General features: G+C 36.6%; 2 protein-coding genes, 1 non-coding gene and 1 pseudogene across 7 annotated transcripts in view; all 4 read left to right on the forward strand.

Annotated features, from left to right (window-relative positions):
- znf1086 (zinc finger protein 1086) overlaps nucleotides 1–20173 on the forward strand; it is an 893143-nt gene that overhangs the window by 464212 nt on the left and 408758 nt on the right. The window lies entirely within an intron of this gene.
- The window catches only part of si:dkey-220a11.5, a 765979-nt gene that overhangs the window by 56443 nt on the left and 689363 nt on the right, over nucleotides 1–20173 (forward strand). The window lies entirely within an intron of this gene.
- LOC148682932 (uncharacterized) lies at nucleotides 2806–8288 on the forward strand. Of its 3 annotated transcripts, none has more exons than XM_088650948.1 (4): nucleotides 2806–2951; nucleotides 3301–3450; nucleotides 6415–7128; nucleotides 7212–8288. In XM_088650948.1, the coding sequence occupies exons 2-4, from the start codon at nucleotides 3366–3368 to the stop codon at nucleotides 7226–7228; spliced, it is 816 nt and encodes a 271-aa protein (XP_088507074.1). In that variant the 5' UTR covers nucleotides 2806–2951; nucleotides 3301–3365; the 3' UTR covers nucleotides 7229–8288. The 3 variants fall into 3 exon arrangements, with proteins under 3 accessions (XP_088507074.1, XP_088507075.1, XP_088507073.1); XM_088650949.1 differs by having other exon boundaries at nucleotides 6415–6624; nucleotides 6708–8288; XM_088650947.1 differs by having other exon boundaries at nucleotides 6415–8288.
- On the forward strand, nucleotides 15395–16760 carry LOC148682933 (uncharacterized; annotated as a pseudogene).

Below are 20173 nucleotides of genomic sequence, written 5' to 3' on the forward strand. Positions count from 1 at the left end.
AGCCACATCGCACTACTTTTTTAAAATTTATTTATTAATTTTTTATTGCATTATCAACTGGCCATTACAACAAATAGAAATACAGAAACTGATACTCGTGTGATATTACTCATATATTCATTCATTTTCTTTATAGCTTAGTCCTTTTATTAATCAGGGGTCACCATAGTGGAATGAACTGCCAATTTATCCAGCAGCACATGCTTTACACAGCGGATGCCCTTCCAGCTGCAACCCGTTACTGGGAAACATGCACACTCATTCACACACACCGCATGTGTATGGACTTTGTGAAAACCAGAGCATCCGGAGGAAATGCACGCGAACACAGGGAGAACATGCAAACTCCACACAGAAATGCCAACTGACCCAGTTGAGGCTCGAACCAGCAACCTTCTTGCTGTGAGGCGATCGTGCGACCCACTGCAACACTGTGACGCCTCACATATGTGTAATTATTTGAGGTATTAAACTGGTATTGGTGAAGAACTATGGTTACTAAAAGGCACCATTCAGATGTAATGATCTGGGCAATCAAGCATGTATTGTTATAGACACTATGCTTATTTGTCTTAAGAGATATTAGGCAGGTCCTGTTCATGTAATTTGCTTTAGGCTATCAAGTTGGTATTGGCATGAACAGCTATACCTGTTAACAGGTTTCATATATGTAAAACGATCCTATTCAGTTAATGGTCTGGCCTATTAGCCAGCTATTAATAAAGATGAATGCGCATGATGATGAGCCATTTATTTAAATGAATATGTGACAGATATTTAAATTTCATTGTTGCAAACACGTTACAGGAGTAAGTGCAGTTGTTGTTTTATGTCATGTTCACCACTGTGATTACACCATAGTCAAAAAGAAGTCTGAGAAATGCTGTAGTTGGTGTAGGTGGAGCAGGTTAATCACATTAAAAGTTCTGCATTGTGTAGATATGAAAGTGAACTCTTGTCATTAAATTACGCTGTATAAACTGCCTTTACAATAATTTAACTTGTGACGTAATTATTTTCTAATTATCAATATAAAGCTGCATGACAGATTTAATAGTGGACTCCACAAAGGTAAGACCAAAGCTTGAAATTGCATCACGTGAGTGCAAGAGACCAATAGAAGATCAAAACATGAGCTATATGGAGCAATCAGTCTCTTTTAGTATCGTCTAATCATATTGTTTTATCCCATCCTTTTTTGCTGCGCTGTACAAAAGAATTTTGCAAGCACAAACTCTAGTGTGACCGCGGCCCAACTTGCTTTCAGATTAACTATACCCGGCTGCTATATATATGTATAGCAACAGGCGTTTCTGTCTGGAGTTTGCATGTTCTCTCTGCGTTCGCGTGGGTCTCCTCCGGGCACTACGGTTTCCCCCACAGTCCAAAGACATGCGGTACAGGTGAATTGGGTAGGCTAAATTGTCCGTAGTGTATGAGTGTGTGAATTTTTCCCAGAGATGGGTTGCGGCTGTAAGGGCATCCGCTGTGTAAAAACTTGCTGGATAAGTTGGCGGTTCATTCCGCTGTGGCGACCCCAGATTAATAAAGGGACTAAGCCGACAAGAAAATGAATGAATAAATAATATATATATATATATATATATATATATATATATATATATATATATATATATATATATATATATATATATATATATATATATAGACATATATAAAGTTTCTGATTAAAAGTTGCTTTCTTGGTTTCTTTGTGTCGCTTGATTTGTGCCTGTACCATAACAGATCTCTCTTGTTGTGATATGTCAATTATCTTCTAAGGCCAAAAGTAGCAAAAAATGGACAGTATGTGATCGCTTTACTGTGTTAAAAAAGGTTTTGTCACAGGGTATCTTATATATTCTTTTGTGAATGTCTATGCATATTTGTATGCACAAACACAAATGATAATTAGAGGCAAAAACATCTTTGTTACATACCAGGTGAATAAGAGGCTTTCGAGAAAGCTGAGCTGCTCACACATGTTCTGTTCAACATAAAAACGAAGGAAAGAAAAAAAAAATTGGCACAGAAACAAGTTACATTTTGATCATAAAAATTTATAGACACTTTTGGAAAGAAATAATTGATCTGTTGAGTGTGTTGACAGTTTACAGGAAGCAGTAATGAGCTGCATGTGCTTTAGGAGAAGTAAAGGACTCTAAACTCACATAAAGAACAGGTTCAGTGATAAATAAATGACTAAAACATTGCTAATATTACTATATTGACTGAACTTAACACAAATAAAACCTCACTGTGAAGATAAGAAATTGTTTCTTTTAACGAATAATGATATATCACAGTATAATAGTATAAGACTTACATAACTATTATATAAGTGAATGTAGTTGTGTGTGTTGAGACATCAGTGTGGTTTAAGTCTTCAATGCTCATTTGCATCTTTAAACAAAAACCAGCTTGGAATAAAAAAACAATTAAAATGTGTTTCAAATCAAAATACCTCAACATAAGTGTATCAGCATTAACTACAAAATGCAGCAGCCAAAATAAAAAAGCTTCCATCAATAGTCCTATAAAACAACAGCAACAAAACAAATGATGATGGCTAAAGTCAACTTATTTTCCCAATACATCATTATTTCTTTGTAAAACTGGTTTGTAAAGCTGCTGAACTTCCCATCCCCCACTGTATGTGTCTTGAATCTTCACTGCTCCCCACTGCTCATTTGCATCTCTATACCAGCTTTAATGGGGGCCAATTGAGTCTTATCCAATCACATTTTAGATCCAGTAGCTCAGCAGGGTTGCATCTATATATTCCGTATTTCTAACGGAGGCTTCATTATCTGATTTAGCTGTAAGAGAACAACTTTGGAGGACAAACTACGATTGTAGATTCCTACATCGGGATTAATACCAACAACAACCTACAAAGAAAAACCCACTGAGGACTTTTTTATACCACTTCTTTATTGAAGACAGAAAAGGTGAGTTGCACATTTTGAATTTACACTCAAATAATATCTGAATGCTAACATTATAAAATGTAAATATGTGTGGATGCATTGTTCAACATTGTATTAAGTTCTTCAGTCTTTTTTCAAAGCTTCTTTACAACTATTCAGTTTTTTGTTTGTTTGTTTATTTGGTTATAAATATTGTTTTTATCCTGACATGTAGTAACGTCACTAGTTTTAATCAGCTCATTTGTGGCTATTGTTTCTTGCTCAGACTTACCTGATTTGTTTTTGTTAATTACTCTCATATAAAGAAACTGTTAAAGCAAATGTTAAAGATAAGTTTGTTTCTGTTCATTGTTTTGTTCATTTTAAACAGAATAAAGTGTCCAAAAACAGAGAAAAACTCCTGCTGAAGCGACTGATCTCCACACTGTTATAAAGATGGCGTTTATTAAAGAGGAGAGTGAAGATGTGAAGATTGAAGAAACATTCACAGTCAAACAGGAAGATCTGCAGGAACAAACAGGTTGGTTTTCATTCTCAAAAACCAACTCAGTCATTTGATCCTCATTCAGATATATTTTAATAATAAGAATACTAAATTAATCCATCTTGCAGCCCTGAGTGTGCTGCCTAGTTCTCCAAAATGCACATAAGCACTTATTTAAAGACAGGAATGAGTTTCTTTCATACTTGTTCTCGTGTCATTCTTTTTCCGTTTTCTCTACCTTCTTAAGGTTATTGCATTTCTTGTTCTCCTACTGTTTGTAAAGCGTCCATGAGCACTGGCGCTATATAAAATAAATAAAAAACAATCAATTTAAAAAGTTTGTCTGAGCTGACAATATTTGACCTATTCTATTCTCATAAAAGATGTCTGCTATTACAGTGATAGTGTTGGCTTAGTACTTCCCATTTGCATATGTCACATAGATCACAATTCCCCTTTTTTGATCAACTTTTTTATGGGTTTAAAGTAGTTTCTAGTAGGTGTTACTAGTTCTCACAGATAGTAACTGAGTTAGAATGGCATCATAATTATATTAACTAATTACAAGGGCTATTCCCTATAACCTGCAGGGTCTTAAAATGTCTTAAATTTCAAAATCTAAAATTTTAGGCCTTAAAAACTCTTAATTTAAAAAGGTTTAACTGAGCTGGCGATATTTGACGTACAGTATTCTCATAGAAGACTCAAAATTTTAAGCCTTAAAAAGTCTTAAATTTACTGAAATATTGTGTTGGAGGTCTTAAATCTTTTTTAAACAAGTCTTTATTTTTCTTTGTTCGTGTTTTGTTACCCAATCTGGCCAAAACCCACACACTCACCAACAATTTATCTCAATAAATGTTAAACTTTTTATTTAAAAAGGTCATTTTAACTCTATTTATTATAATAGTTTAATTAATTTGCTTACAATAACATTTGTTTAAATGTGCTCCATGGATTTACTGCTGAGGACATAGACCAGGACAGATTGTTGCGCATAGATTTAGTTTATTGTAGTTTTAAAACTTTAAAATCATTTGCTCGTTTGTTTTTTATTTTAAAGAAAGTTTATTTTGGAAAAAAGTATTTGAAATAGTCAAATATTTGACTGGGGAATCTCAATGTCTGTTAACTGTTGAAATGAGAAAAATATGGCATCTTTAAACAGGTCCTTAACACAGATAACTCCCTTCCTAAAGCATAATTGGAATGCTGAATCTATAAGAGAGGAAGAGAATAACGGATTTAACAAAATAGGAGCAGAAGGCAATGCTTGTTTATTATTAAAGTGAGGTCTGAATTGTGACCATATTCTGAGTGATCCATTAATAACTGGGTTATTCGTAGAATATTGTTTACTGTGTTGTGTCCAGTAGTGGAAATACGTTGGATCTTTCCTGAAACATGGCACTAAAATGTTTAAACAAAGCAAAAAGGATTTATTATTCTTTAGTGGTTTCACAGCAGCATGATACTGTCTCACACTCCATTATCTCTCTAGATCACTGCACCTCCTATAACCCAGCAGCGCCCCCTGTATAAAATCAATCACAGGCATATGTACAGAACACACACAATTACAGCTGAACTACAACAACAGTAGCATTCAGCAATATGAACAAAATAATACACTTTCTCTTTTTATTTCATTAATTCTTATTTTTGATGAACAAACACCACAAACTGGAATGAAAGCACAAAGTCGTGAGCGTAATGACACTGAATTAGACGTGTGCTGTTCCATCAGTAACCAAAGTGGGCCCTCATCATTACAGATGTTGGAAAACCAGAATAGTGTTTCTATAGTCAGTTTGTGTAAATTGGCTGTGCAATAATAGGGTATATGCCGAAGCATGCTAATAGGACTTTTAATTTGCCAGTAACCTGTGTTAAGCGCTTTCGGTAAACTGTATGCCAAAGCAAAAATCTGCGTGTTTAAGGTCTGTTTTCTTTAGAAATCAGCAATTTCCACTGCTTGAGTGATATCTGATATAAAGTGGGTCTCAGATTGTACAAGAAGCCCTGCATTACATTACATTTTCCCCGCCATGTCTTTGTAATATGAGCATTTATTTTACCCCAGTATATTCAATTGAGCTTCTGCGCTAGCCTGCCGATTCTGACCGGCCAGCCACCCCTGCTCTACTTGTCCCCACAATGCAACAGTTCAGTCTACTTCTCTTTCTTCAGCACACCACATATTGCTGGCCTCTTCAACTCTCCTCTTCTTTTATACTCTTACCCATTTCCTTTTAGCCGTCCCATGGGTGGAGATCAATTAAACAATGTTGACTGTCGTCACAGGAAATAGCAAAAATCATAAATGCATGATTATATGCTGTTATGGCTTTGCAAGTTTTTTTCCAAACTAAGCCTCAAAATCACCCCAGAATTGATGAAAAAGACCCAACAGCACACAATGGTGAATATGAAAGGTGCATATTTCAGCCTTTAGGCAGATGCTGTACAGGTGTGTCTCATGTCTGCGAGGCAAATATGCAGCTGTTTTTTTAGCTTTTACCCCAGAACTTTTTTCTTATGCATTTACCACTCAGGCAAAGAATAAACAAGTATTTCCTGTCTGCTTTACAAATTTTAGAAAAAACATTTTGTTATTATGAATATATACGAAAAAAAATTAGGCCATTTACAGCTTTCAAATCTGTGTCTTATCAATGACCAAAATGACTTTTATGATCAATTATGTAAGGAACTCTGAAAACTGAACTGACACAATTTCAATTTACTAAAACTTCTATGTTAGGCGACTTTGACACAATTAACATTGTAAAAGCACTAGATAAATATAGATGAATTAAATGTGCTTAAATGTGAACATGTTAATGGACCGAACAAAACATGATCTTATATATTTTACATTTAATGTGCATGAAAATGACAGTGTGTGTAGCCAATGTTTCCAGTGTCTTTTCACTATTCAGCTTTTGATGAAAGTTTTTAAGACTGATTGAAAACTAAAGTTTTATTTATTTATTTCAGACCTAATTGAAGAGAATGAGGAGAGTAAAGAGGAGGAACATCATGTCAAAATTGAGGAAAAAACTCATTTACAGACTGATGGTATTTTGAAAAGGAGAGACAAGAATCGTTTCACCTGCACTCAGTGTGGAAAGAATTTCAGCCAATCATCATCCCTTAATCAACACATGAGGATCCACACTGGAGAGAAACCATTCACATGCACTCAGTGTGGGAAGAGTTTCAGCCAATCATCATCTCTTAATCTACACATGAGGATCCACACTGGAGAGAAACCATTCACATGCACTCAGTGTGGGAAATGTTTCAGCCAATCATCAAACTTAAATCAACACAAGAGGATCCACACTAAAGAGAAACCATTCACTTGCACTTATTGTGGGAAGAGTTTCAGCCTATCATCATCCCTTAATATACACATGAGGATCCACACTGGAGAAAAACCATTCGCATGCACTCAGTGTGGGAAGAGTTTTAGCTGTTTATCACACCTTAATCACCACAAGTGGATCCACACTGGAGAGAAACCATTCACATGCTCTCAGTGTGGGAAGAGTTTCAGCCAATCATCATCCCTTAATATACACATGAGGATCCACACTGGAGAGAAACCATTCACATGCACTCAGTGTGGAAAGAGTTTCAGCCAATCATCATCCCTTAATATACACATGAGGATCCACACTGGAGAGAAACCATTCACATGCACTCAGTGTGGGAAGAGTTTTAACTGCTCATCACTCCTTAATAAACACATGAAGATCCACACTGGAGAGAAACCATTCACATGCACTCAGTGTGGGAAGAGTTTTAACTGCTCATCACTCCTTAATAAACACATGAAGATCCACACTGAAGAGAAACCATTTGCATGCACTCAGTGTGGGAGGAGTTTCAGCCACTCATCGTCCCTTAATCGACACATGATGCGCCACACAGGAGAGAAACCATTCATGTTTAATCATGTTGTTTAATCCTGCCCCTTTTCACAGCGTCGTACAACAGAATTTTGCAAACTCTACTGTGACCGCAGCTTCGGTGTGGGATGAGTTCAGCAACACATCAGACCTTAATAAACACATGAAGACCCACACTGAAGAGAAACCATTCACATGAACTCAATGTGGGAAGAGTTTCAACAGATCAGCAAACCTAAATGAACACATAAAGATCCACAGTGATGTGAGAGAGTATGTGTGCTTAAGTGTGAGAAGACTTTTCTTACAGCTCAAATTAAAACTGCACCAGACGATTCTCACTGGAGAGACCGTACAAGTTTTCACACTGTGACAAGAGGTTTAATCAGTTAACACATCTGAAAACAGAAGAAGATTGGATGCATCTGTACTCCACTCTCCAGTGTATTCATGTAGCTAGTGTTGCTTTGGATGATGTTCTCTGTCTGACTCCCTGAATGAGAAAAATCACTAGGAAGAAAGTCCATTCATTTGTCCTGTGTTGCATCTTTTATTAGTAAAGTTTCTTTACTTTTAGGTTCAAGATTCTTTCTAGTTTACTACATTTACTTTTTTGAGTAGAATACGATCTTGATGAATATTTTATGATTTGGGCAGACCGACAGGTATTCAGTTTTACAATATTAATATACTGTGATGATCCCAAAACTCCAGATTGCCTGCATTACTCATTAATGGGTATATAAAAAGTTGTTGTGCTAGCTACTCCAGGTCGCTGTGGCTTCTCAGGAGTCATCATGTCAAGACCTGCCATCTCATTGACTCTTTAACCTTATGTGTTGTTGTGATTTATATCCTAAGTCTTTATCTTCATTATTATCCCTAAACATTTGTTGGTTGTTTTGATTGATTGTTCTACGAGTTACATTTTATAATAAATAATTTGCATTCAGGCTATTTTGTTGGCTCGTCTCTCTTTTATGTTGGGACTCAAACAAGCATAACACTTTTTGTAAAATGTGTCCAGTTGCATCCAAGATCTTTTCCTTTCAGTCATGACCATAGGTGAGAGTAGGAACCTAGATTGAGCAGTAAACTGAGAACACTGCCTTTTGTCTCAGCTCCTTCAACACAACAATCACATTAACTACATTACTGCTGCTGCTGCTGCACTGATCCATCTTTAAATCTTACATTCCATTGCTCATGAAAAAAAAAAAAAAAAAAAACGCAGATACTTGAACTTCATTTGGGGTAAGGACTTTCCTCCAATCTGGAGATGGCCACCTTTTTCGTCAAGCACCCTGGTTTCTGACCTAGAGGTGCTGTTTCTTTCCCTGCCATGTCACATTCAGCAGCAAACCGTCCCACTGCATGTGGAAGGTCCATATCCTATGAAGCCAAAAGGACAACGTTACCTGCAAATGGCAGAGACAGTCCTAGCCTGCACCTAAAATTCTGTCAGTAAATTTTTTTATATTTTAAATAACACATTAACAAAATAAAATAAATAAATAGATGAATAGATAGATATTGTAGTGGTGGAAGAGGAAGTAGGATGGCTTGTTCCACCATAAACCGAGATGGAGCTTTCTCAGGAGGCATGGACTAGTGAGTGACATGTCTCAGACTGAAGTTGTAATAATGAAATAAATGCTCAGGAAGCCCCAACCCTTTTTCATCAACTGGCTGTTGCAATGTACTCCTATGCAACCTAGAATGCTTATCCTCTTATCAGAGCAATGGTTCTCAATTGTGGTGCTTGTGCAAAATGAGTGGACAACCGTCCCAAATTAATTTATTCTCTTATTACTAGATCTTAGAATCCCACCTGAGAAACCACAAAAGCAAAGATTTGACTTATCTTCATCTGCTTAAGATCAATTTGCACCAGATGAGCAAGAGATGACATTTGTTTGAGTTTCTTTTGCCGACTGGCCTCTACAAAACACGGCGTTCCTGATGGATTGGTGACGCAGCTTCAGTGACGTCCTTAAGATTCACTCGCTTGTGAGTGGAAATTGTCCTGGGTTACCAGGGTGACAAACTCTGCTGAGAGTCGGTTTGCAGAAGTTTTTTAGCAGTTTCGGCGGTTCCTAAACTTTAAGAGGTTGCATGGAAAGTTTTTTGCGACCTGATTGAGTGGCTGTGCATTGACCGAAAGCAAGGCGAGAGGGGGGAGAGAGCAGCAGCGAGCATGAGCGAGCTAATGCAAAAATCAAGTTTTAAAATAATCTGGTTTGCTCCATCCCAATGGCACTGTCTTCTAATGAGCAGTTGCCATAGAGGGCGGGCCCACGCCCCATACCATTATGCTCAGTGTAAGTCATTAACAGACTGCTTTGTAATTTCATGTGGTAAAATATCTTGTAAGTTTGTTACTATTGTACACCAAATGTTACAAGAAGACATTCCTCCAACATGAAACAGTCAATGAAAAGGTTTTGGAAAGTGATTTATAGCTCAGATTGGAGGCTTCTAGAGGGGATGTAGACCTTCAGCTGTAGGTGGAGGTAAGAGGGTGCAGTGCCAGTTATTTGAACTTGACAAGAGCCTCGTGCAGTAACCAATTCAGGGAGATAAAGAGAGGAGTTACATGGGCTCTCATTGAAGACCAGATGAGCTGCGGCGTTCTGGAGCATCTGTAGAGGATTAAGGGTGCAGGATGGGAATCCAGCTAGAAAAGCACTGTAGGGGTCCAGCCTTGAAATGACAAGAGTTTGCATTAAAAGTTGTGCAGCATGGCATGATCTGTTAAGAAGAGTCTGATTTTTCTGATGTTGAAAAGTGCAGCTCTGCATGATGGAGCTGTGTTAGCAATGTTCTCTTTGAAGGACAACTGATCATCCAGTATCACCCTAAGATTTCTTACCGAACTACATGGGGTAATGGTGGATGATCCCAGCTTGATTGAGAAATTGTATTGAATGTGTGGAGTTGTAGGGAAGGTGATGTATGCAGATGAGTAAGCAGTTCACTAGCTGGCCTTCGTTACATCTGCTTAAAAGTGTTTGGGAATGTGCCAGTGTGGAGTGAAGGAAGAGGTTGACTTCTTCAGAGGGTGTTTGATGGAGATTTAGGTTGGATTTGGTGGGAAATAGACTGCTAATTTGAATGTTAATTTGTGTAAAGAAGGAGGCCAGCTGATAAGGAGTTGATGGAGAAGTACAGAGCAAAGTATAAAATGTCTTGAATAGTTTGTGGACGTCTGAAGTGGTGTTAAATTTGTAATGGTAGTATGGGGTTTTGGCAGAATGGAGTTGGGAGGCTAATGATGCCAGCTGGGTTTGGTAGTTGCTAAGGTCAGTGGAGGCTTTTGATTTGTGCCATGCTCTCTCTGTTGCCCTGGATGCTGTTCAATGTTATCACAGAATATGTCCTAACCCTAAAACTAACTATTTTCCCAGACCATCCGACAGCCAGGGGTTAGAGGGAGTAGGTGCGTTGGGCTGGTGGCGACAGGCAAGATCTCACCTAGGCAGGATGTATATTGGAACAGAGTGTTTTTGCTGCACTATTTACATCAAGAAGTGAGAACTGTGTGTGTAAGGGGAGGGGGGATGTAACAGTGAAGGAGAAGTGTGTGGAGGCCAAACCAATTTTTACTAGTAGCAATTTAGTTGTTGAAATCAGCAATTGAATTCTTGTTATCAACAATTAAGTCTGAATGGCAGCCTACATTTAGTGAAGTTTCACAAACTAATTTTGAGAGGAGCATGTGATATGATTGACCACAGCTGGTCTCAGTGGAATCAGGGTCCCTACTGGGGGGCCATGGGTACTGATCTTCACAACAGAGTTTTCTTAGAATGCTGTAATCTTTCCTGCATGGTCTGCCATTCAAATCTGCACATGACCACTTCCTGTCCCTTCATAATCCCCTCCTCTGATAAAGGAATACAAAGATCCACCAGCTACGTACATTGCCCCTATACCTCTGCTATCCCCACTCTACTTTCTCCTCCCTCTTCTCAAAACCCTCCCCCTCTCTGTCTTGTAATAACTTTAATATAGCAAGATGCTTTTGCCATCTCTGCAATTACTTAAAAAAAACTTTTTTCATATTTTCTGAGAAAGCTTAACAACACCTTGCAACCATGTAGCAACCACCTTGCAACGCCTTACCAACCGCCTAGAAACACCTTGCAAATGCCTAGCAGCACTTTAGCTACCACCTAGCAACACCTTAGCAACCACCTATGAACACCTTAGCAACCACCTAGCAACACCTTAGAAACCGCCTAACCACACCTTAGCAACCACCTAGTAACACCTTAGCAACTGCCTATTAACACCTTAGCAACCGCCTAGCAACAGCTTAGCAACCCCCTTCGTACCCACCTAGCAACTCCTTAGCAACCACCCAGCAACACCTCAGCAACCCCCTAGCAACACCCTAGCAACCGCTTGGCATCACCTTAGCAATTGCCTAGCAACCACCTAACAACTCCTTAGCTACCACCTAGCAACACCTTAGCAACTGTCTAGCAACACCTAGCAACCACCTAGCAACACCTTGGCAAATGCCTTGGTAACCGCCTATCAACACCTTAGCAACTGCCTATCAACACCTTAGCAACTGGCTAGCAAAAACTTAGCAACCACCTAGCAACACCTTCGCAACCATCTAACAACAGCTTAGCATCCACCTAACAACCACCTAGCAACACCTTAGCAAATGCCTTGCAACGCCTAAGCAACCGCCTAGCGATACTTTAACAACTGCCTAGCAATACCTTAGCAACAGCTTAGCAACACTCTAGCAACCGCTTGGCAACACCTTAACTGCCTAGCAACACCTTAGCAACCATCTAACAACTCCTTGGCAACCACCCAGCAACACCTTAGCAAATGCCTTGCAACGCCTAAGCAACCGCCTAGCGATACTTTAACAACTGCCTAGCAATACCTTAGCAACAGCTTAGCAACCGCCAAGCAACCACCCAGTGACCATCTAACACCTTAGCAACCGCCTAGCATCACCTTAACAACTGCCTAGCAACAGCTTAGCAACCACCTATTAACACATTAGCAACCGCCTAGTAACACCCTAGCAACCACCTAGCAACCACTTGGCAACACTTTAGCAACCGCCTAGCAACACCTTAGCAATTGTTCCCTAGCAGGTTTGAGCTATCAGAACTGTAGTTATGACAACAATTCTCAGAAGAGTTTTGAAGAACAAAATAATCCTGGATCGTGTCAAATCATCATTAACCAAATCTTGCTAACTGAGTTATCCACCTACGAAGAACCCCAGGACAAGATGAACAGTGAATGAAGTAGAAGAAAAGACAATGAAGGAGGAAATGAATAACAATGAAAAAAAAGGAAGGAGAAAATGAAAATTAAGAGAAAGAAGTACAGTTATCAGGACAAGATGAACAGTGGTCACAAATAGACATATTGGACAGTTTTAAAACTTTTTTTAAGCACTGTGGAAAAAGAGGAACTAAATAAGACTGGTCAAGCTGAAGGAATGGCAAAGGATGAAGAAACAAGGATAGAAAATATGGATAAGAACAAAGTGGAAAGAGGAATTTTTAAGAAGAAGAACTTTTAAGGTAAAACCAAATTTGGACATGGCAAAGAAAAAAGTTTGAACAAAGAACAGAGCTAAATATGTAAATAGGTATGAAGTGTTAAGGGGACTGAAAGAAGATGAAGAAAAATGATGTTTTTAAAATATTTTATCTATTTTAAAATGCTTTTAATATTTGTCTCTTTTAACGGAAGGGGTTGTTGGTTGAGAGCGTTGGAAGGAGATGATGGACAGTAAGGATGTGTAGGTTTTTATTTTTATTTATTTTAATCGTTTTAAATTGTGTCGTTTTATGCAATTAAGGGGACTAATGGGAAAAGATAAATTTGAGAAAATAAGAGAGAAATGTAAAACAAGGAAGTGATAGGTTTACAGGAAACAAACTGGAAAGAACATGCAATGGACGATTTTAAAAAGTTGTGGCAAGGGGATATTATATATAATAATGGTGATGGTAAATCTGGAAGAGGTGTCGCTTTTTTAATAAGGAAAGATGTTTTAAACTTTAAAAGAATTGTGTATGGAGATAATTATGGGAAATGTTTAGTGATAGAGGTGAACTCTAAAAGAAATGAATTACTAATAGCAAATATACACGCACCAACAGAAGATCAAGACAAAAAAAAAAAAAAGAGTCTTTTGGGGTTTTAAATGAAGTATTAAAGGGTTTAAAGAAATAACAATGATGGGAGATTTTAATACTTTTTTTAGACAACAAGATATGGCTGATGGAATGGTTTTTAAATCGGATATAGGAAGAAAGGAACTAAATGAGTTAATAAAGGAAAATAGTTTAGTAGATACATGGAGGGAGAAGAATAGAGAAAAAAGAGAGTTTTCAAAGAGACAAATAGTGGGCAATTGTATATGTCAAAAGAGAATAGATTTTATTTTCTGTACTAGAAACTTTGAAGATTTTATAGAAAACAAACAGTATGAAGAGAACAGTTTTAGTGATCATAAGCTCTTGCATTTTAAAGTGAATATAGAACACATACAAAAAGGACCAGGGACTTGGATTTTAAACACAACCATTTTAAAGAATCAAGATTATGTTCAAAAAGAAATAATAGAGAAAGAAAAAGAAAATAGAATGTATGATGAGGATAAAAGGATATGGTGGGAAAACACAAACTATCAAATAAAGCAAAAGGTATTGATGAAGAAAAAGAAGGGAAGATTCTAAATTATATAAAAGTAAAACTAGAAAAATAAATAAAAATAAATCAACTACATAAAATGAAAAGTCCAGGTATAGATGGAATAGGAAATGAATTTTATATTGTTTTTAAAAATATTTTAAAAGGAATACTTAGTAGAACATATTTATTTGATGTACTCAAAACATTTGGATTTGGAGAGAATTTTATTAATTGGATTAAAATTTTATATAAAGGGGCTTTAACAAAAGTAAAATGTAATGGTTTTTTAACAGATTGTTTTAAAATTACAAGATCATTTAGACAAGGATGTCCTCTTTCAGCACTATTATATTCCCTAGTCGCAGAACCTTTAGGGTTAGCAATAAAACAAGAAACTAAAATTAAAGGAATAAAAATAGAAGAAGAGGAGGATGAAGGAAAAATATATCAGTATGCTGATGATACAACAATAATAGTGAAGGAGAAAAAGAGTGTAAAAGAAGCCATGAAAAAAGTACAGGAGTTTTGTAAGGGGACAGGAAGCAAAATAAATGAAAATAAAACACAATATATGAGGTTTGGTAAAGCAGATATTTTAACAGATTGTTTTCAATTTAGAGAAGTAGAAGAACTGAAAATTTTAGGAATTTTAATTGGTAAAAATGAAAGAAAAGCAACAGAAAAGATGTGGGATGATCTAATAAGAGGAATAGAATCAAGATTAAATTTCTGGAGAATGAGAGAACTTTGCTTAAAGGGGAAAGCCTTAATATTAAATGTTTTAATAACATCAAAGCTATGGTATAAATTATATATAACAGAAATGCCATGTTGGATAGAAGGGAGATTGAAAAAGTGTGTTCAAGATTTTTTATGGGAGGGGAAACCCCCAAGAATTGCTTACAATACAATAATAGGAGCAGCAGAAGAAGGAGGGATAGGATTGATTGAATTTAAACAAATGAAGAATTTTCTTAGAGTCAAAATGGTTAAAAAGCTTTTACAAGTGAACTCAACAGAATGGAAAAAGGTCATAAATTTTTTTTTTTTTAAAAGTTGGCAATTTTAACTTAAGAGAAGATATTCTTTGGTTAAAAACAAACAAAAAAAAAAACCTGAATGATGGAAAAGTTACCAGGGTTTCATCAAGACATTTTCAGTGGTAAGTCATTTTTTGACTTTTGCCAAGTTTTAATTTAAGTGTTGAGGTGAAGTCTTTTGACTAATTTGATATTCAAAACATCCTGTGTTCAAAGATAAATTTACTATACCATTCCACTGTCCAGATCGGAAACTTGGCACAAGGAGTCACTGGCATTGTCCTAAATGTGCCAAAATAATAAGCAGATCTGTAGATTTTAAAACACACTTGCGTAAACATGGTAGGCTATTGTAAATATTCTAAATCCTTTAAGCTTAATGAGTGAAATTGCATTTTTCAACTGTATAATTCCCTGTCTCTGCAACTACAGGTCTGATGGTGCCAACAACAACATCTGGTGAGTACATTTATGTTTCTAACCCAACTGAAGTAATGACACAATAACACATTATAATTATGTTAATCACACTATGATATGTATTATTATTCTTAGAAAAGAAACAACCTGAAGATAAAGAGGTTGCAAAGCAAACAAAATTTGCCATAAATGTGGTATCACATTTTGCACAAACTCAAACCTATTACGGCATAAAAAGGAACAACATGCTGTGCAAGAACCAATGTTGTGCATTGACCCAAAAATGGGATTTATGTGACCACAAAGCAATCCCATGGTATCAGATTGCCAATACATGTCCAAAAGACATTAACATCACAGCTCTAAGATTGTGAAGTGGAGGAATGCAGAGACTATATGGCCATAGCTGCTCAAAGTGGAAACCCAGGGAAAGAATGCCACCACTTAGAGCGGACCAAGAAAACCAGTGCATACATTCCACCACCAGCACTACAAGAGAAAACCGTAAAGGAGATGGTTGAAAAGGGACTCCTTTCTAAGTCTAGGCAAGAGGAATGTTTGGAACTTTACCAACATGCTTGCTCACACGAAGTAGACAGTGTGTTTCCTATTTTCTTGGGGGAACACAATCTGTCAAAGAGATATCTATTTTTCTTAGTGTACTCTGGGGAGAAGGACCCTTGGTGTAAGTTTGGAAGGACAGTTTCCACATTTGACAAACAATTGGGAAAATGGCACTGCAAGTACATCGGTGTAAAGGACAGTATCAGTTGTGTCCACATATACATGTGTATGTGGTGGATTTATTGGGAGCATCCTTATTTGTTGAAAAACGCACCAGAAGCCCCAGAGGATATAGAAGATATTGAGGAGTGCTTCATTGGGAATGTCGGTATGGATGAGCACTTGGCCTTTTCACGGAGTAGTGTGATCACAATGACCAATTACTTGTGGAATTGCAAAAGATTACCAAAAGACATTCCACTTGAAACTACCAAAACAGAAAAACCCATTCCAGAAACCTTTATACCATCAGAAACAAACTGTCCATACTGCCCAGGGTCATGTCCTCCCGATCTTAGCAATGCTTTTGTGGTTACAACACAAGCAACTGTTTATGGGATGTTTTGGCAGAATAGAGGTAAGGTATGTTATTAAATATATCTCTTATATATACTGTATATAAGCTCTATGTATTTCTTGTATGCCAACCAATTTGTGTTGATGCGTTTTCTTTTAGGTATTTCCGTTTATGCCAAGGCATGCCCAGTTTGCAGAAATGTAGTTCGTTTTCAGGACTACAATTCTGGATTCCGCTATTATAACAACAGGGTCTTTCTTTCCATCCCGCTTTGTTTTCTACTCACAACATAACATATAAACAACATGTTTAAAGGTACATTCTGTATTTTTTTTTTGCAGAATCACATTGTTGTTGGTAGAATGCTGCACACTATAGAATCTCATTCTGGGACTACGGTGCCACACAACACTGAGAAAAGCATACTACCACTTCAGTGCTCTCAGGCAGTATACGTACAGTTATTTCTGTTACCGCTGTGGACACCACCCATCTGTGGTCATTGCTGATTGAAGATTGCCTTTGATTTGCCAGACGAGTGTTAGTGAATATATTTTGTTTAAAATAGAAATATCTTCAGAGTACATAGCTTAAAGGAATAGCTGACCTAAAATTTTAAAGTCTCTTATTTTTTACCCACAAGTCCGTTCTCTGCGTTCTTGGAATTGAGAAACAGCCGTAGTTTTGTGTTTCTCTTCTCTGTTTCTGCCTTTTAACAGCAGGTGTTCATCATCGGTGCTCAATCATCACTTAATTAGCCCCATCATTGTCTCATTAACTTTAACTCTGCTGCTGAGTAAATTTTGCTCAATTTAGAGAGGGACCAAATATTCTCTGAACTGAGTAAATTTTACTCTGAAGATTTTACTGCGTTGTAGCATGAACTACAGTTGAGGGCCCTCCTGTGAAATATTTATTTAAGTTAATGGAGCAAGGACATTTTCACAGTACTTATGGTCATTTTACATGCAGTGCTGACAATTTTAAAGTTGTTATTGATAGCAGGGCAATAATTGAGTATGAGACAATTTTTTTTAATTACAAAACTGATAAACTGCAACAACTTCACATAATGAATACATAACAAGAAACCAGTACAAATCTATATTTGGAGCGTAAGCAAATGTTCAGATTTTGATAAAAAATTACTAAAACAAACATTTTGTTTTTCACTGGATTAACTTGCATGGAGTAATTGTTCACATAAACACAAGCAATGTGTTAATTTGAAATCGACTAACAAACATAAAAATAAAACTTGAGTTAAAGCAATAGATATAGTTTTTCATAATTGGTCAATTAAAGCTATTGGTTTATGAATTGTAATAGTAATATTGTTATTACATTCACATTAATATTATTTTTCCTGGTATTCTGGAAAACATGTAGATAAGTAATAGACATCAATAATTTTTAAAACCAACAGCAACGACAATAATACTAATCATAAAAATAATACTACAGTCAGTAGCAGTAATAAATAATATTGGTAATATCGTCTCAGTTTTATAATTGAGACAAGTCAGTGAAATTATTTCAGTCTAAAATTGACGGTTATTTTCATCAGTTACAGGACATGTGTCTAGCATTTTGCCTGCTTTGAATTAGACACAGATAAAGTGTGTTACATTACATGTATAGAATAAATTAATTATAGCATTTATTTGAATAATGACAGATGTGTATCTGTGTCTGTTTAGCGTCTAATAACAAAGTTGTGTTTTTGGTTTCTTAAAAATAGCAATGTAACTCCATACTTACAGAGAAATATTATTTATCAATCCAGTAACTAAAGTATTTTTTGCCTAAAAGGTGTTAGGCAGCATTTAATTTCTGTTTATTGATATAGAATTACTTTTATTGCATATAATACCTGTGAAATTAACTTTTTATGACTGGTTTGAGATAAATGTTTTTTGGTTTTCAGGTCCTCTTTGACTTTGTTGGTTCACGCAACGGCTCAACAGAGTTTTTTATCATCCGAGAAATGACATCAGCGATGTTATAGGGATTGTTTACAGTTTAACCCAAAGAATGACCAGTCTGGTAGATGAAGAAGAGCCGGAGTCAGAGATTTGAATAAATAAATCAAGTTTACTGAAGATAGTTTGCAGTTTCATTTGCAGAAGCCAGCTTCAACACTCGCAATGAGTTCCTAGGCCGCTCTGCTTACAATCACCAATCAATAACAATTATACTCTCACATAACGTCATTAACTGCATCATACATATAGGTGTTCTAACCTGATTGGTTAAAACACAGATAAACTAGGAACATTTCTACGTGGGGTTTGTGCGTACAATTCTGAACAATATCTAAACATAAACGTCAGACATCCTTTAGACTGATTAGAGCTGACTCCAGACCTGTGAAATGGATCAACAATCAAATAGAACACACACACACAAAGTATAATCTGTTTCTTATCCAAGGCTGACTGTACTCTCAGCCTTCTTTATCAAAACTGGTTTAAAACCAGTATAATCTACATTCAGGCAGTTATAATTCCTTACTACACAAAGTTTATCTTGAATAAAAAGTAGAATAACTTTAAAAGATTTCACCGTAAAAATATAAAAATCACTTTAGACATTTTAGACAATATTAACTCGTAGAAATAACAATAGAAACAGTTGTTTCCAGTCCTCAGCCCTCAGTTCCACTCAAGGTCTCCGTGACCTCTGACCTAGTTTGCTGGTTCCTGAAAATAGGTATAAAGAGACTGGCAAATGCACTGAACATTCTTATATTAAGCAATGTGTTAACTTATTCATTAATTAAAATCAATTCACAGTTAAATACTGAGAAACAGGATGATGAAAAGGATAAACGGTGGTCCATAATGAGACAAATTGGAAAGCAGAAATCAGAATCATTCAGTCGCCCCTTTTGACCAGAATGGAGTCCAAACTCCGGTTCCGGTCAACCAGTGAGGTCACTAAGGAGAGTGAAAGTGATGGCTCATGCTCCCTTAATAAGCTCACAGAGTTCTTCGCCCCTTCTTGGACAAGCTGCAACCTAAAAATTCCAGTCCCCGAGCTAAGGGCTCTTCCACTCTCCACCCACAAAAGGAGTTCACTTTTCTCATCATCAGTGGGATTAAGGGTCCTGCAAGCAGAAGTGAAAACATACAAAAAACAACAGCAGACCAACGTCCAGAATGTGAACACAAATGCGCAAGCCCTAAAAGTCCTCCAGAAGTAAACAACTCATAATTTCCATCGATACTTCCTCTGATGCATCTACAACTTGCTCCAACTCTAAATCCAAACATACAAGCTAATTCTAGGGCTCAGAGATCCTCTGATCAGACACAAAAGGTCATCCATTCGACCTAAGCCACACAGGATTCAAATTCATGACCTGCAAAAACATTTTTATCTTCACCAGTTTTAAAACATTCATCAGCGTGTTCTGTAACTTCAAATTAGAATAATGAAACATTTTTACATTAACACGCATTAAACATGCCAATACCACAATAGTCCAATTCAGCACCATTACCATGTTTAATTATCACCTTGCTGAACTCCATGTCAGTCAAGTCCACTTAAAATATTTTTTTATTCAAATAATGATGTGATTGTAGTGATGCAACACATTCCTCTGTATTATT

This window comes from Danio rerio, chromosome 4, assembly GCF_052040795.2.
Source record: "Danio rerio strain M-AB ecotype USA chromosome 4, GRCz13ab, whole genome shotgun sequence".
Taxonomy (NCBI): Eukaryota; Metazoa; Chordata; class Actinopteri; order Cypriniformes; family Danionidae; genus Danio; species Danio rerio.

What these genes read in the sequence shown, in the direction of transcription:
- LOC148682932 (XM_088650947.1), top strand. Translation starts at nt 3,366, where the DNA reads ATGGCGTTTATTAAAGAGGAGAGTGAAGATGTGAAGATTGAAGAAACA. An exon ending in AGATCTGCAGGAACAAACAG is followed by an intron (nt 3,451 to 6,414) that starts GTTGGTTTTCAT and finishes TATTTATTTCAG; the next exon opens with ACCTAATTGAAGAGAATGAG.